Source organism: Ovis canadensis, chromosome 5 (assembly GCF_042477335.2).
Source record: "Ovis canadensis isolate MfBH-ARS-UI-01 breed Bighorn chromosome 5, ARS-UI_OviCan_v2, whole genome shotgun sequence".
Lineage (NCBI taxonomy): Eukaryota > Metazoa > Chordata > Mammalia > Artiodactyla > Bovidae > Ovis > Ovis canadensis.
The window spans coordinates 63,687,889-63,708,151 of NC_091249.1; the positions used below are offsets into that span (position 1 = coordinate 63,687,889).

Genomic DNA, 20,263 nt, shown 5'->3' on the forward strand with positions numbered 1-20,263 from the left:
ACTGTAGCCTGCCAGGCTCCTCTGTTCATGGAGTCCTTCAGTCAAGAATACTGGAGTAGGTCGCCATTTCTTCCTCCAGGGAATCTTCCTGACTCAGGCACTGAACTTGCATCTCTTGTGTCTCCTGCATTGGCAGGCGGAATCTTTATCACTGCACCACCTGAGAAGCCCCAAGAAGTATTAATGTTAAATGTAAATTGCTCAGTCATGTCTGACTCTATGACCCCATGAACTGTAACCCGCCAGACTCCTATGTTCATGGAGTTCTCCAGGCAAGAGTACTGCAGTGAGTTGCCATTCCCTTTTCTAGGGGATCTTCCCAACCCAGGGATCAAAGCTGAGTCTCCTGCATTGCAGACAGACCCTTTACCATCTGAGCCCCAGGGAAGCCCCAAGTATCAGTATTAATTTCTCTTCAATGTTTGGTAAGCTTCGCTAGTGAAGCCATCTGGCCTCGGGCTTTTCTTTTGTGAGGTTCTTGATTGCTGAGTGAATGTCTACTTTTTTTTAGGTTAGTTAGGTTTCCTGTTTATACTTGAGCCAGTTTTAGTAGTTTGTATGTTTCTAGGAATTTGCTTATTTTATCTAGGTTATATAATTCGTTAGCATTAGTTGACTGATATTAACAAATTAATTGCTTAGGACTCTTGTTCTTCTTTTTACCAAGAAAGCAGCGTTAAAATCTCTAACCAAGACTGTGAGTGTCTTTCTCTTTTTAGTTCAATTTATGTCTTTTACTTTTTGAAACTATGTTATTAGGTACATACAAATTTAGAATGTTTATGTCTTCTGGTAGATTGACCCTTTTATTATTATGAAATATCTCTGTAGTAATGCTCCTTGCCTTCAAGTCTATTTGTCAGTTTTAGTGTAGTCGTACTGGAGTTCTTTTGCTAGTATTTGCATGCATATCTTTTCTATCCTTTCCCCAAGATTTCTGTCTCCTTATATTTAAGAGATGTCTATTAATCACTGCCTTTTAATTTGACCATTTAATAAATTACTAATATATTTGAATTCAAACATATCAGGTTACTCTTCATTTTCTCTTTAACTCATCTGGTCTATATTGCTTATTTTTTTTCTCCTTTCTTGCCTGCTTTTGGATTATTTAAGTATTTTTTAAGAATATCATTTTCCCCTGTTAGCAGATTAGTTGTGAATTCTTTTAGAATTTATTTTTGTGGTTTGCAATATATATCTCTCACTTATTGAAGTACTTTAACCATGTCCTAGGAAATGAAATAACCTTAAAATGCCTGAATTTATTTGTCTTCTCAACTTACATACTACTGTTATCATCCTTTTAACTGTTTGTATTTCTTTCTATATTTTATTCCCCAGAAAACTTTATTGTTTTTACCTTTCACAGTCAGTAATCGTTAAGATTTAGCTGCCCTTTGTGTTGCTCTTCACTCCTTTCTGCTTCGCCAGGCTTCCACCTGAGATAGCTTTTCTTGTGTCTGAAGAATTTCTTTCCTTTCTTCAAGTTTTGAAGCATGACTGGCGTGTTTCCCAGGGTCCCTTGTCCTCGGTGGGCCCTGAGTTCCAATGTTCGTTTTCTAGTCCTTTTGACCACTCAGTTGCTCAGTCTTTTGTCCACTGCTTGAGAACTGACAGATGCTTTGAAGAGGAAAGCTGCTCCTTGTTGGCCTCCCCTCTCCACGTTTCTCTTCTTTGTAGGACCTTTGCCCTTGAAGTCCTCATTGCTCTTATATTTCTCCAATGTCTTCACACAGATGTTTTATTAATATTTTGACCAGCAGTTGTTTCTGATGGGAAGGTTCATTTGCAACAAGAGAGTCTGTCATTACTAGGATTATAACTCTTGCCTGGTAATTTTTTGATTTTGCACCCACCCCTTACTGATGGCTTGGGAATGTTCAGTGTGTGTGTGTGGAACTCAGACAATATGATCAACATTGCCCTCATGTTCCTCAATTATGACTGTACACATAAATGACTATATTCATATATACATAAATACATGGATGTACATGTAAAATAAATACATAGACATATGAAACACATATTAAGGCATTTGTAGGATCATTTCTCCTTAGTCCTTTGGAAAAGGTATAGAAAATTCTTGTTCATCAGCTACTTATAAAACTTTCTATATCATTGTTTTCTGAACTATTTCCTGTGGTGTGTGAATGTCCCACATGGTGTTAATAGAATCATTGCTAAAATGGAGCAATTGAGAAACTACATCGAATCCTTTCCTTGGAGACTCTCAATACCACATAAGCACACTGAAAGCTCTGAAACATATAAACTTGTTTGATTATGAAATCCTTCAGGGGGAATTCCTATTCTCATCTGTAGGTGAATCTTGGGAAAAACTGCCTTATAGCAAATCTAAATCCACCAAATCCTACACCAATAAATATCTAGTGTTCAAGGGACTTTGTCTTCTCGACAGTGAAGTGCCATCAGTGTTTCCTCAAGCATGGACACTGCAAGGAGAGTCTGAAAGTATGCACATCAGATGTTGGGTTTAGGGGGCTGGAGCCCCTCTTCTAATCATTGGTAAAAAAAGGCAGAAATTTGGGGTACAGTCATTCTAGCCCTTTGTCTGTTTGTGCCTCCTGGAGTGAAACCATCTGCTCAGGTTCCCTTGGTCCCAGTGCAGCGCAGCATGGGGTACCCATGTGTGTTGGTGGAAATTGATTTTTGATTCTCATAAGACCAAACTCTCCCTCACTTCACCTACCTCTTGGAGGTCTTGCCGCCCCTCTGTACAGGTGAGAGGGTGAGACAGTTGTGACGGAATACACAGAGCTTCTGCTCAGGAGTCAAGAGGCCTGGGTTCAAGTCCTGGTGCTGTGACCTTGGGAGAGTTAACCATGGAGTAGCGGGTGAGAGCACGGGCTTTGGTGTCAGACACACTCAGCCCTTCTACTTCCTTGCTGTGTGATCATGGGCACATCACTTCACCTTCCTGCACCTCAATTTCCTTACCTTCAAGTGGGGATAATAATAACACCCACCTAACCTTCTCTTTGTAGTGAGAAGGAAATAAGATAATGCATGTTAAGTACAATACCTGGAGTGTGCTAGGCACCTGGCAAATGTCAGCTGTTATTTCATCTAACCTGACTCCTTCATCTGGGTTTGAGGAGAACCCCAACCACTCATGATGCTTGAAGATCAAATAGAATCTTAATGTGAAAGAGTTTTGTAAATCCTTGGAGTGACAAAGGGAAATTCAGGCAGTCTTTTCATTACTGCCCTTGATGCTGCCTCATCCCCTCTGGCCGGGCAGGGCAGGGCAGGGTGTGGGGACCATACCAGGCTCCATCCCTACTCTCAGGCAGAACCATTCCTCCATTACAGAACATTGGCAAGAAGATGTCCTGCCAACAATTCATTGCCAACTTGGACCAGCTGAATGATGGTCAAGACTTTGCCAAAGACCTGCTGAAGGTATAACTTGCTAAGGGTCCCCATGCTCCCAGCTGTGTTCTGGATGGGTGGGGAGGAGAGAGGTTTCTGCTCCACTAAATCCTGATGGTCCAAGTTCTTCATTCTGGGGTCAGGGTAATGATGGCTTTGGGACAGAGGAGAGACCATCCAGCTCAACACATGACTAGTATGTGTGCCCTGAGCTAGGCAGAGGGTAGGCTTTGTGAGATTTGTTTTTAGTGCTCCACTATCATTATTTCTGTCAAGATAGTGCTCAACACTGCCACCCATTGTCACAGCTGCCACCACCATCACCTCCACCTTATCACCCTTATCACCACCACCACCTTCACCACAATCATCAGTATCATCACCACAGGGAAAAGCCCACTCATTCCTTAAACATCACAAGGAATCTAGTTTTCTTTTGAAAACTTTTGAAAAGTTTCTTTTGAAAAAACTCTGGCTTTTCAAGTTTGGTCAGCTCTCCACTTTGGAGGAATAGGAGCATGTTTTGGGGGATAGGTGATGAGTTCAGTTATAGAGGATGAGTTAGAGAGAATTGATGATATCAGGTGGGCAATTGGTTAGTGAGTCTGGAGGTCAGAAAATGAACATTGCCTTCATCAATCTTCTTACCATAATTATGTTCTTCACTGTCAGGAAGAACTAGTTAAAAGTGTATTTGTACGTAAAATAAAATGATCCCAGTCCCTTCACCCACCTACTCTCCATCTACTCATCCACCCATCTACCCATCCTCCCATATATCCATCCTTCCATCCACATACCCACCCTGCAACTCAGTCATTCACCTGTCCCTACACCTACCCATTCATCCATCACCCACACATACTCTCCTACACAGCCCTCTATGCACACTCACCCACATATTTCTCGGCCCATTGACATAGTTACCAGCTCATCTACCCACTCATCCTCAGTCTATCCAGTCATCTAAACAATACTAACCCACCCCATTCATTCACCTGTCCAATAAATAAGTATGAAGCAAACACCTACTTTGCCCCACTGGCTGAAAAGGTACTCCCTCACTGCATCCACATCGCTAGAGGCAGATGGACTCTGACTCTTCTTTGAACTCCTCTCTTTCCCCCTCTCCTAGACTCTCTACAACTCCATCAAGAATGAAAAACTGGAATGGGCAATGTGAGTAGTGCCCATGAGCACAAATATGGGGAGAGAATTACCGGGAGTGGGGCAAGGGAGTGGCTGATAGTACAGGGAAGTCATGCTGGTTACTCTCCATGGTGCTGATTTCTCCCACCCAGGGCTCTAGTGACCCCTGACCAGCTGGCCAGCTCCTGCTGTTGAGTTCCCCTTTGGATTCATTTTCTGTCTTGATAAACAGTGTGCAGTTTTATAGCTATGGAATAGATTAATTTGACTTAGTTTCATGATGTTCACAACAGATTTTCTGTTCAGGGGATATTGCCACTATTTTCAATGATGATATCTCTTTCCCCTTGGGGAGGTAGACAGGCATGAGCTCTGAGTCCCTTCACAACTCTAGTAATATGACCATATTGAAGTGGTGACTGCTCTTGGCAATGAGGAGATGTGACTGCCCCCTAACTTCTTCCCCTGAGAGGGCAGTGAGACCTGGAGGTACCCAGCCATCTGGAAAGAGGTGTGGTGACCTTGATGACTGGGAAGACTATAAGAGGCTTCTGGGTAAAGTTGCCACCCTGCTCTGCTGTACTCCCCAGGGCAGCCTGGGTCTCGGGGTCCATGTGAAGATCCCAGGGAGGGATCGTTAGGAAACCCAACCCAACTGGGGAGAGCTGGCATTTTTCTACCAGGGCTCCAGTGGGGAACCTAGACTTTAGGGGCCTAATCTACTGACCTTCTGTCCCTGGGACTTGGGCAGTCTGCCCATGGGTTACTTCTCCCTGGGGCTTGGCTTTCAGAGAGGTGAGGGAAGACCAGGGGATAAGTCTGAAGGTGGTAAGGTCTCCAACTTTGTGATCAAAGGTGAAGATTGGAGCTTGGAGGCCAAAAATAAAATTTCAGAGGACAAAGGTCAGAATTGGAGACTCAGGTCAAAGGTCTGGATCTATGGTTGGAATTGAAACCCCCTTATCTCTGTTCCTCACCTCTAACTGGCTTCCAGAGGAGCGTTTGGTGGGAAGAGGGCATGTTGGCATGGGGATGAGGCCTCTGTGGAGGTGGTACTCAAGCCTAGTACTTTCCTAGTGATGAAGATGAGCTGAGGAAATCACTGTCTGAGCTGGTGGATGACAAGTTTGGGACAGGCACAAAGAAGGTGACACGGATCCTGGATGGTAGCAACCCCTTCCTGGATGTCCCTCAAGCTCTCAGCGCCACCACCTACAAGCATGGTGTGCTGACCCGGAAGACTCATGCCGACATGGATGGCAAGAGGAGTGGGTGTCAGGCGGGGAAGGGACATGGGGAGGGATGCTAGTCCATAGAGGGTCTGCACCCCCTTGGCTGCTCCTTTGGGAATGCACATGCCAGCAGACATGTAGGGGAACACAGGGGAGGAGATACTGGGATGGGTGTTATGGCCACACTACCCACGCTCCCCACTCCCTAGCGCCCCGTGGGAGGCGTGGCTGGAAGAAATTCTACGCGGTGCTCAAAGGGACCATTCTGTACCTGCAGAAGGTGAGAGATTCCCCCAGAATCTTTACTCAGGAAAGGCCAACTCAGCCCCTGCCCAGAGGGTCCTGGGAAAGGCCTAGCGCTTAGGCAGATCTTGGATCCTCCCACATCAAGGACCTGACTTTGGCTCACCGAGGGCTTTGGTGGTTTCAGAGAAGGGCCTTTTAAAGGGGGTTTCAAAGGAGTAAGGCCTGTTCTAGCTTCTGGGGCCAACTGGGTGCTGGGAGGAGTGTGTGGTGATTCTTGTTGAGGTGGGTATGGTATCAGAGTGGCAGCAGCTGAAAGATGGTAGGATGTGTAGGGACAGAGAGAAGGAGAATGCAGGGAGGGACAGTGAGGGTGGAGGTACGGGTCAGCAAACCAGAGCCTGGTGATGACAGAGACTTGCCCACCCCTGACCTGGCCTGTCCAGGATGAGTACAGGCCTGACAAAGCCCTGTCCGAGGGTGACTTGAAGAATGCCATCCGTGTGCACCATGCTTTGGCCACCAGGGCCTCTGACTATAGCAAGAAGTCCAACGTGCTCAAGCTGAAGACAGCTGACTGGAGGGTCTTCCTCTTCCAGGCACCGTAAGTAGAAGTGGCACCCCATCGCTCCCACCCTGGGCTCAGGACCTGTCCCACACCCTTGCCTCATCTACCTCAGGGGAGGTGCCCTTAGCTTCCCCTGCACAGCAGCCATGAGAGCAAGTGTAATTGCTTGGCACAGACAGCTCATGTCCCTCCTGACAGCAGTGTTTCTCAAGCGTGATCCCTCAGCATCTCCTGGAAAACTTGTTAGAAGGAGTTCCCTGGTGGTCAAGTGGTTAAGACTATCCTCCCAATGCAGGGGGCACAGGTTTGATCCCTTGTTGGGGAACTAAGATCCTGCATGCTGCCCAGTGTGGTAAAAAATAGCCACCAGACTTGTTAGAAATACAGTTTCTGTGGTCCCACCTTCAGTTCAGTTCACTCATTCAGTCCTGTCCAACTCTTTGTGACCCCATGAATCGCAGCACGCCAGGCCTCCCTGTCCATCACCAACTCCCGGAGTTCACTCAGACTCACGTCCATCATGTCCATGATGCCATCCAGCCATCTCATCCTCGGTCGTCCCCTTCTCCTCCTGCCCCCAATCCCTCCCAGCATCAGAGTCTTTTCAAATGAGTCAACTCTTCTCATGAGGTGGCCAAAGTACTGGAGTTTCAGCTTTAGCATCATTCCTTCCAAAGAAATCCCAGGGCTGATCTCCTTCAGAATGGATTGGTTGCTTCTCCTTGCAGTCCGAGGGACTCTCAAGAGTCTTCTCCAACACCACAGTTCAAAAGCATCAATTCTTCAGCGCTCAGCCTTCCTCACAGTCCAACTCTCACATCCATACATGACCACAGGAAAAACCATAGCTTTGACTAGACGGACTTTAGTCCGCAAAGTAATGTCTCTGCTTTTGAATATGCTATCTAGGTTGGTCATAACTTTTCTTCCAAAGAGTAAGTGTCTTTTAATTTCATGGCTGCAGTCACCATCTGCAGTGATTTTGGAGCCCTCAAAAATAAAGTCTGACACTGTTTCCACTGTTTCCCCATCTATTTCCCATGAAGTGATGGGACCAGATGCCATGATCTTCATTTTCTGAATGTTGAGCCTTAAGCCAACTTTTTCACTCTCCACTTTCACTTTCATCAAGAGGCTTTTTAGTTCCTCTTCACTTTCTGCCATAAGGGTGGTGTCATCTGCATATCTGAGGTGACTGATATTTCTCCCGGCAATCTTGATTCCAGCTTGTGTTTCTTCCAGCCCAGCGTTTCTCATGATGTACTCTGCATATAAGTTAAATAAGCAGGGTGACAATATACAGCCTTGACGTACTCCTTTTCCTATTTGAAACCAGTCTGTTGTTTCATGTCCAGTTCTAACTGTTGCTTCCTGACCTGCATACAGATTTCTCAAGAGGCAGGTCAGGTGGTCTGGTATTCCCATCTCTTTCAGAATTTTCCAGTTTGTTGTGATCCACACAGTTAAAGGCTTTGGCATAGTCAATAAAGCAGAAATAGATGTTTTTCTGGAACTCTTTTGCTTTTTCCATGATCCAGCGGATGTTGGCAATTTGATCTCTGGTTCCTCTGCCTTTTCTAAAACCAGCTTGAACATCAGGAAGTTCACGGTTCACATATTGCTGAAGCCTGGCTTGGAGAATTTTGAGCATTACGTTACTAGCATGTGAGATGAGTGCAATTGTGCGGTAGTTTGAGCATTCTTTGGCATTGCCTTTCTTTGGGATTGGAATGAAAACTGACCTTTTCCAGTCCTGTGGCCACTGCTGAGTTTTCCAAATTTGCTGGCATATTGAGTGCAGCACTTTCACAGCATCATCTGTCAGGATTTGAAATAGCTCAACTGGAATTCCATCATCTCCACTAGCTTTGTTTGTAGTGATGCTTTCTAAGGCCCACTTGACTTCACATTCCAGGATGTCTGGCTCTAGATGAGTGATCACACCATGGTGATTATCTGGGTTGTGAAGATCTTTTAGACCTCCTGATTCAAACACTGGAGGTGGGCCAGCAGTTGTGTTTTAATAAGACCTCAAGGCGATTCTGATGTGCACTGAAGTCTTTAAATACAAGGCAGATGGACTCTTTGTAAATCATCCTCCACTTAATGTTGGGGTGATGGGCGCAGAAGACTCACCCTATGGTTTCTCCATAAGGCCTTCTTTCTACGCTGCTGTACCTCATCCTTCTATGACTTGAAATTCAGGTTTCATGTGTCAGATTAACTTAAAAGGGGGGAGACTGGCAGGTGAACTCTGAGGATAGGAGTGGACGTGGACATGCCGGACCAGGCAGCGGGGGAGGGCCGAGAGGGCAGAGTCAGGGTGACCAGTTGCCCAGCTGCCTCTGACCTCCCCTGCTGGTCTCAGACTCACTAGCTCCAGGCCATTAGCTCTGGACCTGGCTGGGCAGCTTCATTTTCACACAGAAATCCAGGTCTTGTCTGGGAGCTGGGACAGAAGGGAGCTCCCTACGCAGACATGACCAGGCCCATCAGCCCCTATCCTGCCACCCTCCCTCACCCCTTTGCCCACCTACACGGAGGTCTTTGTGGCCTCTCTGTACCTGGCTGTGCTGGGTGCTGGGTGGGGGATAGGGAGTCCTATTGTGAGAAGCCAGTGCACCCTCCCCTCCCCTCCCGTCCCCAGGAGCAAAGAGGAAATGCTGTCCTGGATCCTGAGGATCAACCTGGTGGCTGCCATCTTCTCAGCGCCCTCCTTCCCTGCTGCCGTCAGCTCCATGAAGAAGTTCTGTCGGCCTCTGTTGCCCTCCTGCACTACTCGCCTCTGCCAGGTACAAGCTCCTGGGCTCACGACACCGCCTCCCCTGGCCCCTCATTCAGCAGTGTCTACCCGGTGCCTGGTCCTGGAGTGAGAGACAAGCCGAAAGAGCAGACATTCTCCTCCATCCCCCCACCCACACCCCCACTTACGCACGGGGAGACTGAGGTCGTACCCATGCCTGCATGGTGGCATGGGTGTGCTGATGGCGGTGTGTCCAGTGGATGTGTGGTCTGTGGGTGTCCTCTGTGTCTGGTTGTGAATGGTTGTGAGTGTGTGTGTCGTGGGGAGCGAGTGACAGGCGAGACTTGGAGAACCCTTCATCCAGCTGCTTCCCTCATCTACCCTTACATGTTTCTTTGTAATCCTTAAAAATCTCCTGGGCTTCCCAGGTGGCTCAGTGGTAAAGAATCTGCCTGCCTGTGCAGGAGCCAAAGGAGGCATGGTTTTGATCCCTGGGTTGGGAAGATCCCCTGGAGAAGGGAATGGCAACCGACCCCAGTAGTCTTGCCTGAAAAATCCCATGGGCAAGGAACCTGGTGGGCTGCAGTCCATGGGGTCACAAAGAGTTGGACACGACTGAGTGCACACGTGCACATGTGCACACACACACACACACATCAATACTCCATCTTTCAGGGATTTTTTTGAGAGGAGAGGGTAAATGCTGGGCTACTACTTGCGTAGTGGAGAGCGGGTCAAAGCCATGCTTTCCATCCTGTCAGGGCCCTTTCCTGATGGGCCAGTGTCTGGGGTCTTCTCTGTGGAGCCACTGGGGCTGCTGCTTGTGTCCACAGCTGTGCCAGCACTCTTGGTGCTCCCACACAGGCACGCTTACCATTCAAGTGCACGCATGTTTGTGTGTATACACACATACACATACACATACGCAGCCCAGTGCCCATAAGGCACAAAAGGGTCTGGCTGTCCTGTGGCGGGTGGGGTGTATTGTTCACTTGTCTGGTAGTGACAGTGTCTCTGTCTTTGGATGTGATCCTGGGTCTGTGGCCTTCAGATGTGTCTGGACATGAGTATGAGAGGCTATGTGCATCGTATGAAGCCTGGGGCGCCGGGCTGAGTCTCGGTGATTGTGTGTCTATGTCAGGGAGTGTGCACACACGAGAGTGAGGGCCTCGCATCTCCTGAGCCTGCTGGGGAGGCTCCGGGGGGAGCTGATGCCGATGGTGGGAGGGGATGAAGGAAGGCGGTGGAGGTGCACTCGTTCAGGCACAGGCCTGGCTCTGCCCCTGCGTGTTGGATGGCCCTGACAAGGCCTCGGTTTCCCCTTGCGGGAGCAGCTCTCCTTTGGATGAGACCCAACCCTACGACCCCCTGAGGGTGGGACCTCACTGTCCACGACTGATCTTTGCAGGAGGAGCAGCTGCGCTCTCATGAGAATAAGCTGAGGCAGGTGACTGCAGAGCTGGCTGAGCACAAGTGTCACCCAGTTGAGCGGGGCATCAAGTCCAAGGAGGCTGAGGAGAACCGGCTGAAGGAGCATTATCTCACGTTTGAGGTGGGCCCATCACAGGAGGATTTGGAAGGACAGGGCTGGGGCAGGAGGAAGAGGCCAGCTTCTCCTTCCACATCTTTCCACAGCCAGGGACTCCTGCTTTGGGAGCACTCCACTTTGGGGGCTCCCCTGAGGTCACGAACTGCAGTCACCTGTGGGCCAGTCTCTGCACAGCCCAGCTGCACAGACAACTCACTTGTGTATCTACCAGAGACCTCCCTGGCCCTCTGCATCCTTCTTCAAGCCCCTGCTTCACCTCCAATTTCTGCATAGGCCCAGCTTTTTGGGAAGCTTCTACAACCAAACCACAGAGCTCACAAGCCCTCTCCATGTGACTTTCCCCCCTTCACATCTCAGGTGCCTCTCTCAGTGGGTTTATCAAGCAGAGCACCTTGGCCTCTCCTTCTGAGCTCTCCCTTTCTTCTGTTTTGTCTCTGCCCCCTACCCTGCTTCTGCCCTACAGTGTTCTGCCTTCATTGTATGAAGGACGAGGGTAGGCTGAGGGGAGGAAGGCAGGAACCACTTGTCCATTTTGGACTGACCTGTACATGGGGGTGGACAGGTATAAGAGAGGCCGAGACCAAGCCAGGAAGTCCCTGGAGTGGAGGGGCAGGGAATCACCCATCTCAGTCTCTAGATTTCCACACTGACTTTCTGTTGTGGTATAGAGGAGAGAGGAAAAATAAATCCTGCCTTTTGGAAAAACATGATGCTTTATAGCTTTCAGAAGCCTTCTCAGATCCATTCTCTGCAAGGTAAAAAATAACCATGCTGATTGCCAGGCATGATTCTCTTCACTTCCCTTATGTTGACTGATTTAATCCTCATATCAACTGTATGATGTGGGTTTGTTATCCCCATTTTACAGATGGGGAAATTGAGGCTTGGAAAGGTTGGATCATGTGCTTGAGGCGACACAGTTAAGTGAAGGAGTCAGGATCCTAACCAGGCGACTGACTGTGCCTCCAAAGCCCTGGTCTTTCTCACCCTCAGCCTGGCTTAACTGGGGGGTGAAGTGTCAGGGCAGATGGATGGTAGCGGGGGTAGAGCCCAAAACGAAGAGCTTTTCAGTTTCTGTGGCGGAGCTGGGTGAGAACAGAATCTTATGACCCTTAGTCCCTGCCTCTCCCACGATGGTGGTGAGGGCCTGAAGCTCTGAGTCAAGACCTCAGACACTGCCAAACCTCCCTTCTAATTGTTTACCAATTTATAGCCCCTTTAATAGCTCATGAACACAGCTCTCTCTCCATACCCTCAGCAACACTGGACACAGTCTTCGTTAATATGATAGGTTTAGCAAGTGGTGTCTTATTGGTGTTTTAACTTGGTTTAAAGTTTTTAAAACAATTGTGATTTAAAAAGCATAGCGTAAGATTGATCATGGTTAAGGTTAAGGAATCAATGGTTAAGGAACCATTTTAAGTATGATAGTTCAGTAATGTTAAATCTTTTCATATTCTTGGGCAACTAATCTCCAGAACTTTTTCATCTTCCAAACTGAAACTCTATAGCTATTAAACAACATACTCCTCAGAACCTTCCTCCTGGCCCTAGTCCTTGACTACCACAGTCCTACTTTCTGTCTCTATGAATGTGACTACTCTAAGTGCTTCATACAAGTGGAACCACAGAATTTATATTTCCGTGACTGGCCTGTGTCACATGACATGAGGTTTTCAAGCTTCACCCCTACTGTAGCATGTATCGGAATTTCTTTCCTTTTGCTCTTCTGCTGTATTTGGACACCACATTTTGTCTGTCTTTCCATCGGCTGATGCACATTTGGGTTGCTTTGATCTTTTGGCTACTGGTAATAATGCTGCCATGAACATGGGTGCGCAGATGTTTCTTTGAGATCCTGCTTTCACTCCTGCTTTTATGTCCAGGAGTGGAATTGCTAAACTGTATGGTAATATTATTTTCACTTTTTGAAGAATAACCACACTGTTTTCCATAGTAGTTGTATCAATTTACATTCCCACCAATAGTGTACTTGGATTCTAATTCTTCAACATCTTTATCAATATGCTTGTTACTTTATTTATTTATTTTTTTGGATAGTGGTTATCTTAATGCATGTGAGGTGATAATCTCATTGTGGTTTCAATCTGTATTTTCCTGATGGGTAATGATATTGATGGAGAAGCTCTATATAGTCAGCAAGAACAAAACCTGGTGCTGACTGAGGCTCAGATCATGAGCTCCTTATTGCAAAGTTCAGGCTTAAATTGAAGAAAGTAGGAAAAACTACCAGGACATTCAGGTATGATCTAAATCAAATCCCTTATGATTATACAGTGGAGGTGACAAATAGATTCAAGGGATAAGATCTGGTACACAGAGTGCTTGAAGAGCTATGGACAGAGGTTCGTAACACTGTACAGGAGGTGGTGACCAAAGCCATCCCCCCAAAAAAGAAATGTGAGAAGGCAAAGTGATTGTCTGAGGAGGCCTTACAAAAAGCTGAGGAAAGATAAGTGAAAGGCAAGGGAGAAAAGGAAAGATACACCCAACTGAATGCAGAGTTCCAGAGAGTAGCAAGGAGAGATAAGAAGGCCCTCTTAAATGAACAATGCAAAGAAATAGAGGAAAATAATAGAATGGGAAAGACTAGAGATCTCTTCAAGAAAATTAGAGATACCAAGGGAACATTTCATGCATGTTGTGACATGACATTTCATGCAAAGATGGGCACAATAAAGGACAGAAATTGTAAGGACCTAACAGAAGCAGAAGAGATTAAGAAGAGGTGGTAAGAATACACAGAAGAACTATACAAGAAAGGTCTTAATGAGCTGGATAACCATGGTGGTATGATCGCTCACTTAACTAGAGCCAGACATCCTGGAGTGTGAAGTCAAGAGTGCTTTAGGGAGCATTACTATGAAAAAAGCTAGTGGAGATGACAAAATTCCAGCTGAGCTATTTCAAATCCTAAAAGATGATGTTGTTAAGGTGCTGCACTCAATATGTCAGCAAATTTGGAAAACTCAGCAGTAACCACAAGACTGGAAAATGTCGTTTTTCATTCGTCCCAAAGAAGGGTAATGCCAAAAAACGTTCAAACTACCATACAGTTGCACTCATTTCACATTCTATCAAGGTTATGCTCAAAATCCTGTAAGCTAGGCTTCAACAGTATGTGAACTGAGAATTTCCAGATATACAAGCTGGGTTTTGAAGAGTCAGAGGAACCAGAGATCAAATTGCCAACATTTGCTGGATCATGGAGAGAGCAAGGGAGTTCCAGAAAAACATCTACTTCTGCTTCATTGACCATACTACAGCCTTAGACTGTGTTCAGTTCAGTTCAGTCGCTCAGTCATGTCCGACTCTTTGCGACCCCATGAATCACAGCATGCCAGGCCTCCCTGTCCATCACCAACTCCTGGAGTTTACCCAAACTCATGTCTATTGAGTCAGTGATGCCATCTAACCATCTCATCCTCTGTCGTCCCCTTCTCCTCCTGCCTTCAATCTTTCCCAACATCAGGGTCTTTTCAAATGAGTCAGCTCTTCGTATCAGGTGGCCAAAATATTGGAGTTTCAGCTTCAACATCAGTCCTTCCAATGAACACCCAGGACTGATTTCCTTTAGGATGGACTGGTTGGATCTCCTTGCAGTCCAAGGGACTCTCAAGAGTCTTCTCCAGCACCACAGTTCAAAAGTATCAATTCTTCGGTGCTCAGCTTTCTTTATAGTCCAATTCTCACATCCATACATGACCACTGGAAAAACCATAGCCTTGACTAGACGGACCTTTGTTAGACTGTGTGAATCACAACAAACTGTGGAAAATTCTTAAAGAGAAAATTCTTACCTATCTCCTGAGAAACTTTATTCCAGTAAAGAAGATCCAGTTAGAACCGGGTGTGGAACTGACTGGTTCCAAATTGGGAAAGGAGTACATCAAGGCTGAATATTGTCACCCTGCTTATTTAACTTATATGCAGAGTACATCATGGGAAATGCCAGGCTGGGTGAATCACAAGGTGGAATGAAGAATTCCAGGAGAAATATCAACAACCTCAGATATTGGCATATATACATACACCTCAGATATTCTACCACTGTAATGGCAGAAAGTGAACAGGAACTAAAGAGCTTCTTGAGGAGGATGAAAGAGGAGAGTCAAAAAGCTGGCTTGAAACTCAACATTTAAAACATTAAAATCATGGCATTCAGTTGCATCACTTCATGGCAAATAGAAGGGGAAAAAGTGGAAGCAGTGACAGATTTTATTTTCTTGGGTTCCAAAATCACTGAAGATATTGGCTGCAGCCATGACAAACCTAGACAGCATATTAAAAAGCAGAGACATCACTCTGCTGACAGAAGTCCATATAATCAAAGCTATGGTTTTACAGTAGTCATGTATGGATGTGAGAAAGCTGAGTGCTGAAGAATCGATGCTTTTGACTTGTGGTGCTGGAGAAGACTCTTGAAAGTCCCTTGGACTGCAAGATCAAACCAGTCAATCTTAAAGGAGATCAACCCCAGATATTCACTGGAAGGACTGTTGCTGAAGCTGAAGCTCCAATACTTTGGCCACCAGATATGAAGGGCTGACTCATTGAAAAAGACTCTGATGCTGGGAAATATGGAAGGCTAAAGGAGAAGGGGGTGGCAGAGGATGAGATGGTTAGATAGCATCATTGATTCAATGAACAAGAATTTGGGCAAACTCCAGGAATTCATAGAGGACAGAGGAGTCTGGTGTGCTGCAGTCCATGGGTTGGAAAAATTGGACGTGACTTAGCAACTGAACAACAGCAGCAAAATGATGCTGAGCATCCTTTTTTTGTGCTTATTGGTCATTAGTGTATCTTCTTTGGTGAAATGTCTATTCAAGTCCTTTATACATCTTGAAATTGGGCTGTGTTTTGTTGTTGAGTTCTAGGAGCTTTTTCCCCCTTTTAATATTCTGGATACTAGACCTTTACTAGATTAATGATTTGCAAACATTTTTCCCATTCTGTAGATTGCATTTTCATTCTGTTGATTGTGTTCTTTGATACAGAGGTGTTTTAAATTTTGATAAAATCCCATTTGTCTATTTTCACTCTCATTGCCTATGCTTTTGCTATCATATCCAATAAGTCATTGCCAATTAATTTTGATTTTTAAAATTATGAGTTAAATTTCTGTGTATGCCCTTTGCCTGTTTTTAAAATTGTTTATCTCCTTTTATTGATTGGTGAGAACTCTCTAAATATCAAAGAGAGAGTCTTTTGTCATATAAGGTACAAATTTTTTTTTTTTTCAATTTGTTGTTTATCTTTTGACTTTGTTTTTGGCCTTTCTCTGCTTTTTTCCCAGAAAAGCCGTTATGAGACCTATATCCACCTCCTGGCTGTGAAGATCAAAGTGGGCTCTGATGACCTGGAGTGGATTGAGGCCCGGTTGGCCACCCTGGAGGGGGATGACCCTTCACTCCGCAAGACACACTCGAGCCCTGCCCTCAGCCAGGGCCATGGAACTGTGACTGGCAGCAAAGCCCCGAGGGATACCACTGGGCCTGATACTTAGCTGGCAAGGATGGGCAGGCCTCAGAGGCAGGCAATGCCCCTGGAGGGGCCAGTGAGCACAATTCCAGCTAGGGGCCACTCAGACAAGCTGCAGACAGTTGTTAGGCAGCCAGAGGGGTGTGGAGAGCCTTGCGGACTAAGGAGATGGAGATGCTATTCATGGTGTCGATCTTGCATCCTAGGGCTGCTCTGGGCCTTAGAGCCTGTCGTCAACCCTCACCTCCCTCTCCACCCTGGAGCCTCAGTTTGTAGGCCAGTTGTGTGCATGCTCTAGACACCATCTCACTGGAGAAGCAGGAAGGGCAGTTGGCTTCCGAGGCTCTCCTCTTCTCACAGTTCCTCCCCTCATCTCCCTTGTTTCTGAGGGCAGGTCTCAACCCCAGGTCTCAGTTTGGACTACCACCCCTTCTCCTCCTCCTTCCTCTGCATTGACCAGCAGCAGGTCTGCAGACCACCAGCACTGTCCAATTCTCCCTCCACTCAGCAGCGTTGGGAACTGCACCTTATTCTCCTGCCTTGCCCGGCAACAGCCCAGCTCTCAGGCCTGTCCCTCAGTGCCAAGCTCACCTTCCATCCATCAAGACCACTCCTGCTTTCTTTTATAATGACATAAATGTATATATATAAGAATTATATACATATATAAACTACCCCTTTAGAGATGGTTTTGGAACTGATATCAGATGATGAAATGAGGTATGGAAAAGCCTATCTCACATACACTTGTTAGTGAGGAGGGCTGCTTTTTGGCCCCTGGAGGCTCTGACTCTCTGGAAGAGAAGATGGAGATAGTGTGACCTCCTCTCTCCCTGTTTCCCCTCTTCCGGCTGACCTGTGATCTAAACTGCTCTTACAGTTAATGCTTTGGAATAAATAGTGTGTGTGCGTGCTGCCCCGTCTGTCCCACAGGTGTCCTGGGGTGTGAGTGGGATGGGACCGTGGCCCTGCTTATATTTTGGTCTTTATGTTGGTGCTGCCAGGTCTCTTGGGCCCAGAGTGACCTCTTGTACAGATCTACTGCTACAGGAATAAAAGACACTCTGCCTTGCAAATAGCCACTTGTCAACAAACCCAAAGATATTTGATGGGGGAAGCTTATGGAAGCCATCAATTCTTGGTCTTGAGGAAATGTGGAATGACAAGTTGTTGATTGTTAGGCTTATATTTCTTACACTCTTTGAGTGACTCAGAAATGCTAGTTAAGGACATGTCTTATCCTTAGATAAGGAAAGGATAATTTGCCACGTGATGATCACAGACTAGCATCTTTTAAACCCTGCATTCCTCAGACTGACAAGTGGTGGGGGTGAAGGCACCCTCAATGCAACTGTGATGAGTAAATCCTTTCTATTTTTTAAACAGATTACGGTAGTTTGGCCAGCAGTTTGACCTCAGTGGTAATATATTTAGATAATAAGATAAGCCAACCTTGCAACTAAGTACCCGACATTTACAAGCCCACTCACATTTGATGCAAGGGACCTGTGAATCTGTGGAGAGATGTAGTGATTTAAATACAGATTATTTAATTTGGATCAGCTGAGTGTATTTTATAACCAAACCATCTGGCACCTTCATTTTGCTGAGGGGAAGTTAATGTTCATTTAAGTGAAATTGAAAGAGCAATGTGGCAACATAAAAAGCTCTCTGTACTTTTTCTCTATGCTGTCTCAAAGATCCTTTGAGTTTGGGGTCTGCTTCCCACCCTCCACCTCTTGAGGGTAGGTAAGTGAAAGCAGAGGAGCAGGCTCCGTCCGCTGCAGACAGGTGTGCTTCCCTGAGCACTAGTTGTGCCTCCAATCAGTTAAAAAAACACTTTTAGTTCACTTTCTTAATTGTATAATTATTTATTATAAATTATATACATGTACTACTGTACTAAAATATTATGTACATTATAAAACATACACAAAATAGAAATTTTAAAAAGATGAGATGAAAATAAATCTAAAGCAAAGTTCTAATATTTTTTTTTCTGCATTCCAATGGACCACATGTTCCCTCTGCTCCTAAGTCCATTTTCCAGGACTGTCCAAATCCAGAGCCTTGGAGGACAGCAGGTGAGATGCAATAAGTGGTTTGCGCCACCTGGTGGTCCTGGGAAGTGGCTGCAGGCTCAGGGACCCCCTGGGGGCTGACCCTTGAGGACAGCCTCTCTTCAGCCTCTGTACAGTCATTCAGTGAGATGAACAGCGCTGCACATTGTGCTGGGTGCTGGGGATACTATCGTGAGAAAAGGATTGACCAGATCCCTGTCCACAGGGGGCTCACAGTCTAATGGGGAGGGAGATGGTCAGTCACCATTCCCATCTGGGACTCTGGAAAGGCTGGGGAGACAAGACAAAAATGACCTGGCTGAGAAAAATTGGAGGAGTGGGGAAGAGTGACTCAGGAAGCTGCCTGAATGTCCTAAGTGCTCCTGGGGGACAGGATGGTAGTAGTAAGGCCCTTCTTAGGGCTATACTTCTTGATAGGCCATACTAAAGATGCCCCAAAGCGGAACTGGAGAGGCAGAGTGAAAATGGGGCCTCTCTGGCCACCCCTGCTCCTAGGTTCCATTCACACCTGTGAATGAACAGGTGGCTGATAGAGTCAAGGAAACTGATTAGATTCTGGCCTTAGACTCTCAGCAGGTATCTTAGAATTCAGACCAGATAATAAAGGTACCAAGTGGGATCATGTGAAGGTCAGTGAGTTTATCAAGAGGTTATTCAGAATTAATTGGGGTGACATAGAGATAGATGGATTTACTGCAATCATGGAGGTGGTTTCTGACTAAAAATTTAGAAGGTAAAAACTTAGGGCCCTCAGAAGGGTCAAGAGAGTGTACTAAGCTAGGTCATGAAAAGGGCAATGGGTTCATTGAGAGGTCATTCATAATTAGTTGAGGTCACAGAGAGGTCAGTGGGTTCACCAAGAGGTCGTTCACAATTACTTGGGGTCATAGGTCAGTGTGCTAAGAGTCAGGGAAGTGGTTTCTGAGTCAAAATTTAGAAGGTAGGTAACTTGGGCCCTCAGAAAGATCAAATGAGGCCACGAAGCTGGATCATGAACAGGGCAATGGGTTCATGGAGAGGTCAGTCACAATAAGTTGGGGTCATAGAGAGGTCAATGGGTTCACTGAGAGGGCATTCATAATTACTTGGGGTCATAAAGAGGTCAGTGTGCTCATTTGAGTCAGGAAAGTGGTTTCTGAGTCAAAATTTAGAAGGTAGGTAACTTGGGCCCTCAGAAAGGTCAAATGAGGACACGAAGCTGGATCATGAACAGGGCAATGGGTTCATGGAGAGGTCAGTCACAATAAGTTGGGGTCATAGAGAGGTCAATGGGTTCACTGAGAGGGCATTCATAATTACTTGGGGTCATAAAGAGGTCAGTGTGCTCACTGGAGTCAGGAAAGTGGTTTCTGGGTCAAATTTTAGAAGGTAGGTAACTCAGGCCCTCAGAAGGGTCAAATAAGGACATTAAACTGGGTCATGAAAAGGGCAATGGCCTCACCAAGAGGTTCATTCAGAATTAATTCTGGGTCTTCATACAGATCATAAATCACACAGAGAGATTACTGGCTCTCAGAAAATTTTAAAGCCAATAGCCAGCACAAGGATCTGGATGAGATCATCAGATAGGGGCTGGAGAAGTCAATGATTTTCAGGTTTGTATAGCACTTAGTTCATTAATTTTGTTTCCTTGTAACAGGTCCTCCCCCACCCCCCACCATGTCCCCACATAAATACATGTCTAGTTCTTTACTTTTCTATATCATCTCCCTTTCATCCAGTTTTTGCCACTCTCTGTGTGACTCAAGAATGCAAAGCACAGGACATGTTCATCACCATCATCAAATTTGCCAC

General features: G+C 46.0%; 1 protein-coding gene across 1 annotated transcript in view; it reads left to right on the plus strand.

The window, feature by feature from the left end:
• Positions 1-17,947, plus strand: part of PSD2 (pleckstrin and Sec7 domain containing 2) — a 52,698-nt gene extending 34,751 nt beyond the window's left edge. The window contains exons 8-15 of the mRNA XM_069589830.1: positions 3,340-3,429; positions 4,535-4,578; positions 5,626-5,816; positions 5,990-6,060; positions 6,470-6,627; positions 9,239-9,383; positions 10,743-10,886; positions 16,204-17,947. Of these exons, the coding sequence (XP_069445931.1) occupies positions 3,340-3,429; positions 4,535-4,578; positions 5,626-5,816; positions 5,990-6,060; positions 6,470-6,627; positions 9,239-9,383; positions 10,743-10,886; positions 16,204-16,413 (1,053 nt within the window). The 3' untranslated portion in view covers positions 16,414-17,947. The remainder of the gene's footprint in view (positions 1-3,339; positions 3,430-4,534; positions 4,579-5,625; positions 5,817-5,989; positions 6,061-6,469; positions 6,628-9,238; positions 9,384-10,742; positions 10,887-16,203) is intronic.
• Positions 17,948-20,263: the final 2,316 nt, after the last annotated feature.